At 39.8% G+C, this 6,000-nt stretch overlaps 1 protein-coding gene across 1 annotated transcript in view; it reads left to right on the forward strand.

Moving 5' to 3' along the window:
- The window catches only part of LOC140244944 (ubiquitin carboxyl-terminal hydrolase 9X-like), an 84,705-nt gene that overhangs the window by 49,226 nt on the left and 29,479 nt on the right, over positions 1–6,000 (forward strand). Inside the window, exons 24-28 of the mRNA XM_072324551.1 lie at positions 13–114; positions 865–974; positions 1,772–1,900; positions 4,666–4,777; positions 5,652–5,789. Coding sequence (XP_072180652.1) covers positions 13–114; positions 865–974; positions 1,772–1,900; positions 4,666–4,777; positions 5,652–5,789 — 591 coding nt within the window. The remainder of the gene's footprint in view (positions 1–12; positions 115–864; positions 975–1,771; positions 1,901–4,665; positions 4,778–5,651; positions 5,790–6,000) is intronic.

The raw sequence follows: 6,000 nt of genomic DNA on the forward strand, positions 1-6,000 counted from the left end.
GGCATCATGCAGAGTGACATCCATGAAGATTTCATCCAGTCATGTATGGACAGACTGAAGGCCATGTACGACACTCTACGGGTCCTTGAGACGGACAAGGAGTGTGCAGACAAGGTAATGTCCAGAACAGAGACTAACTAAATGACTGTAGCCTTTATGAAATTTCAGGTTCCTGTATGACATACTGACATGATGCCTTATCATGTTTGTAAAGACAGTCAGTGTTTGCATTTAACTTCACATTTTTTTTTTTTTTTTTATAAAAAGCATAAAGCTTTGTATGTGTGCTAATTCAGGCAGGTCCGTGTGATATGTTTACTAAATTTACAGTAAAAAAGATTGCATTTTAGTGAGAAAAAATAAAGCACATGCAAATATGCAGTCTTCTGTGGCATTAGTCATGGTCAAAGTCATTCTCAGCTTTTAAAAACAGCCACTTGGAATGGAGGCTTAGGAAAGTGGCTGTAGTAGGCATTAAGATTCAGATTTTGATGTGTTAAACTCGGAAGATACCAGTGCTCGCATGTAAACTTTACTCTCTCTTTTTTTTTTTACACAGTTTAAGAAACATATTGATGATAGCATCTGATGATTAATGCACACTCTTGATGTGTCTTACACATTTACAACTGATATTATCGCCATTTGTTGAAATTTAAGGCAGCACACCCAATCCTACATCCTATTGTGTCATTGGTCTTGGTCACAGGTTCATTTCTCAGCCCCGAACGAAAAAGCTGCATTGTCAAAAACTGAGATGGCACTTCACAATTTGTTGGTGCTTATTGCTAGTATGTATGTTTTGTATATTTTTTAACTTTTCCCAATTGTTTTGCTATTGTTTTTGCTGGATGTGAATTGTAGGTACACCAGGAAGCCACAAAAATGACAAGAATCCTGACAATCTTGAGGGAGTACATCAGTGAGTACGATCTGGACTTCACAGATGAACGGACCATCCTACCCATGGCAAGGTCAGTGCACTTTGTGTCACTTAGAACAGGTTTAAACCAAACAGTAAAACATACAAGTACAACAATACTACTTCTCACTGCACCACTTCCTATTGTACCTCAGTGCATCATGATTTGTGTTGATCTTGTGTGTCATTCCATAGCATTAGGACTCTTGATCGTTTGTTATTGTTCTACCAGAATTAGTGTGTGATAAGATTGTTGCAAGTGTGATGATGGATAGGGCATGAAGGAAAGACTTGCAGTTGCCTCAGGAATGTCTTTGGATGTGGTAAGTTAACAGCATCACAATCTACCAGAACGACAAGCTCTTCCATATCAATTTTGATAATGATTGTTATAATAACATTCATTGTATGTTCTCACCGTAGGGTGATTTTCAAGAGACATAATGAACCAAACAGACTTTTTCTCTTTTTTTTTTTTTAACGTCCAGACAAGAGATCTATGCCAACATCAAACAGACCAATATTTAGTGGAATGGAATGAATAACATGATTGATAAAATGAGGCACTGCAGTAAAGAGAGAGACAAACAGATAATCTTATGATGTAGTTATAAGGTTACTCTACCCTCATTTTGATGTGTCCATTGTGTGAATTGCCAGAGAAAGAAACAAATAGAGACAAAGAGAAAAAAAGTTGCTGAATGAGGACAGTTTACTGCAGAAATGATAACTCATTGCATGTAACATTTTTAATGTACGATTGATTGAGTGGTGAGAACTCATTTTAAAGGTGGGCTCATACACTGTACCTGTGAACATCTATATTCTGTCTTTATTTGAACAAACCAGAGCACACAGGGGCAAGCATGTTACCCTCCAAGTGCGATTCCCCAACCAAGGTCGGCAGGTGGACGACATCGACATCTGGTCGCACACCAACGAGTCTTTGACGTCGGTCAGGAGACAAATCCTCCTCAGGTATGGGATCGATTGTCTTTTGGTGTTCTTTTGGTCATTCCAGATACAGTCTGACCTCATTTATCCAGCCGTGTCTGGACTGGCATCTATTCACATAAGTGATTTGGCCAGATCTGGGAGAAACAATGTTTATGTACATGTATATATGAGTACAAGTAGGCTGCTGACCCAGTGGTAGCTACAATGTACATAGGTAGTGTACAATGCAACTGTAGTGTAATTTATGCTAGCCTACTTGAAAATCATTGGCATGAAATTTACACATTTTACTGTAAAATTCATAACATGTTTCTGTAGAGAATATCACAGGTAAATTGTATGAGTTTTAATTGTGTTTGAAATCACACATTTTTTTTCATCATTGCTTGGAGGTGTCAGGATAATGGAGAAGTCTAGATAAGAGAGGGACGGATAATCGATGTCGGACTGTATTTGTGACTGTGCATCACAAAACGAACAAAAAGTCGCACTCCGTGATTTCACGTAAGGACTCAAAAAAGGTGAAAAGGGTCAACCAAGTCAACATTTAGTTCTTCATGTTTTATTAAAGAGCTATCCTTCTCCTATATTATTCAAAAGTTTGGGATCATAAAATGAGTGGGAAAGTGCATTTTCAGTAGTTTTTCTACAACCTTTTTTTTTGTGTGTAGAGTAGTGAGATCAGGTATGTCTTAGAGGCCCCTTTTCATTTCTTGATAACCCTTTGCACGCTCTTCACTTTCAAGTCTGATAACTTTTGAAGGAATAATGCTACTGCTATGAAAGTTGACATTAATCATGGACAGAATGTGTTGATACGATATGCTCAGTTTCAATTCAATCTGATAATCCCTTCATTGTTGTTGCCCCAGTGGTTTACATCCTGTTTTTTGTCCCATTCATCGCACAGATAGCACGGTTTCGTATGAAAGATTAAGCGCTTGAATAGACAGATAGACCGTGTACTTCAGAGCCTCTTTTCTCGGTTCACACTTTTCCAGAGTGTGCGCTTTCTTTCCAATATTTAGATAGGTTAGGAGAGTCCATTTGAATTGAGTTATACATCATTGTAAAGCTTAGAGTCGGCTCTTTCAGAATCTGTCCTTAACTAAAAATCCATGTCTGGCGACTTTTTGTTTGTTTTGTGGTGCAGGGTCACATTTATTTTTATTTTGCATTTCTTAGATTATTTGTGAGGTGAGGTGTGGCTCAGGAGAGCAATGGAGTAGAATTTCGTTGTGATTGATGCATGATATGTCTGGACAGTATTTTAGGTTTTTGTGCCATTTCACTTTTCTTTTAAGACCTAGGGGCACTTTCATTTTAATTTGTCTGGTTCTTATTTTTTTCATGTGTTTTGACTGTATGACAACAGTGTTTGTAGGTTGCAGGTGATTGACAAATTGCCCTACATCGACGTACAAGTTGTAAATAAGCACTGAATTAATCAGTGCTTTAGTAGTAGTAGCCATGATAAAAAATCATGTGCGTACATACTCGAGCAGGATTCGAACCTATAACCTCGTGATCTCCAGACAGGCATCATCTCCACGACACCACCGAGCTTCCGCCCAACAGCAAGTGGTGGATCTAAATCCTTATAGCATGCAGTGGGTACTGCTTTGTTATTCAAATTCATGAAATTCTTCCGTCGAGATGTTTTCATTGCAACTGATTGACAAATTGCCCTACATCGACGTAAATAAGCACTGAATTGATCAGTGTTTTTTAGTAGTAGCCATGATAAAAAATCATGTGCGTACATACTCGAGCAGGATTCGAACCTATAACCTCGTGATCTCCAGACAGGCGTCATCTCCACGACACCACCGAGCTTCCGCCCAACAGCAAGTGGTGGATCTAAATCCTTATAGCATGCAGTGGGTACTGCGTAATTATTCAAATTTATGAAATTCTTCCGTCGAGATGTTTGCATTGCAACTGATTGACAAATTGCCCTACATTGACGTAAATAAACACACCCATGATAAAAAATCATGGGCGTGATTACGCCCATGATTTTTTATCATGGCTACTACTAAAACACTGAGTAATTCAGTGCTCATTTACATTGATGTAGGGCAATTTGTCAATCAGTTGTAATGAAACATCTTGACAGAAGAATTTCTTGAATTTGAATGTTTAGGTGCTGGTTTATCCGAGATTAGTAGCCAATATCCAAGCCTATTCACTCATATATATCACTCTCATGTCAGTTAAAGTTGTGAAATACTTTTCCAGGTTGCTTGAACCCTGAATTGCCAGAAAATGTTATTAGGGGAAAACCCTCTCATCTTAACCCTCTTCAGACCAGCATCCTAGAATGAAATGGACATTTAATGGCAACATGTTGGCCATGGGATCAAAGGAGTTAATATGTGGTGTTCTTTGTCTCCTAGGCCCCCCCCCCCCCCCTCCTTTGAGGTGTAATAGTGGGTTCCATAACATTTGCTCCTGTGACAATTGCTCCCATGAAATATATGCACGTTAAGTCAAATAGAAATTCTACTCACAAACATAACCCCAACCGTTTTGCTACAACACACATTTTCCATATACCCCTGCTCGAGTATACTCTGGACTTGTCCTCAACGGGTTAAACCAAACCTAAAATCCTATCACAACCCAAACCCTAAGTCCGTGGAGAAAATAAGACCAGAGCAATTGTCGCAGGAGCAAATGTCATGTCACCGTGATATGCTTTATTGATTACCGTTTGGCCTCACAACTCCACACGAGATGGTACTGTATGTTAATGCATGCTTGTTGGTTGTGTGCTTTGATAGAGCCAAGGCTAGCCTAACAAGCACCAGACTGGATCTGTACATCAACGGGGAGCTCCTCGACCCATCTGAGGACCGGAGGCTAGTGGGAGGCATCCCTCTCAGGGAGAGGACGGTGAGTTGGAGCAAACGGTCAAACACCGGTCATTTCCTGGCATCCCTTTTTCAGTAAAAAAACAGTTGTAATTGCTTGGAAGTCACATGCACGATGGCTGCAGTTTCCACAGTAACAGTAAACTGTAGCTTCAGGTGATTACTGTATACGCTGTCTTTTTCGAGAAGGTTTAATTTTCGCAAATTAGTGAATCACAGTTTGTTCATGAATTTAACAACACACAAAAAATGTCTCAGTGCGCTAGGTTAATAGTGCAATTACGATAGCGTTAATGTCAGTTCGCGAAAACAACATCTCGCAAAAATGTCTGTAAACTTTTCGTTTGCGAAAATGTCTGTATGCAAAAATAACAGCATATACAGTCTGTAGGCCGGCTGCTGCCTCAGTAAATCTATGTAGAGAGGTACAGTGAGCTGTACTCACTGAGACTATTTACATGGTCTTAATTCACAGAATCTGTTTTATTGAAAAAATTACATTTTTCGTATGTTTGGATTTTTGCAGCCGTCAAACACAGCACAAGTAAAATACCTACAGCTTCTGGGCTTTTACGTAGCTGCCTCCATAGGAATGGCAGTTATGATTGGATGAGACTAGTGTTATATGCTGTATGACAGACATGTAGGCCCCAGGAAACCTGAAGAGGAAATATTTGTGATAAGCCTAAGTCAATCAGTTGCATAGAAGCCTAAGCCAAGTAACTGTGTTTTGAAATTCCTATGATCTTTTGTTACATTCTGTTCCAAGGATTCCAAAGGTTAACTCATCAAAATACTATTTCACTTACAGCGCAGAGACAACAGTTGACCTCAAAGTGCCTTGACTTTGTTTGATATGAAATAAAGAAAGTACTCCCTCTCTTCTCTCTCCATAGCTTATAACAGCCAAGCTGTGTCCGACGGGCTCCAACATGCCTTCATCCCCAGACAGTTCGTCAGACTCTTCAGGCGGCTCCCCCCATCACCCCTACGATGGACCCAACGTGGAGGCAGAGAAGTGTCTTCCAGGGGTGGTAAGTCCATGCACTGGTCTTTATGTTTCACATCATCCCAAGTCATTCAAACCCTCACAGCATTAGACTATCCGAAGGGGTGGGGGGGGGGGGGGGCAGATTTTTTTTTTTTCCTCCAAATCTATCTGTCTATCTATCTATCTATCTAAACCGGGATTTTGCAATGACAGATTATCACGTTGTAGTGTTCTTTTTGTAGCTGAGATTTGCA

This window comes from Diadema setosum, chromosome 21 (assembly GCF_964275005.1).
Source record: "Diadema setosum chromosome 21, eeDiaSeto1, whole genome shotgun sequence".
Classification (NCBI taxonomy): Eukaryota; Metazoa; Echinodermata; class Echinoidea; order Diadematoida; family Diadematidae; genus Diadema; species Diadema setosum.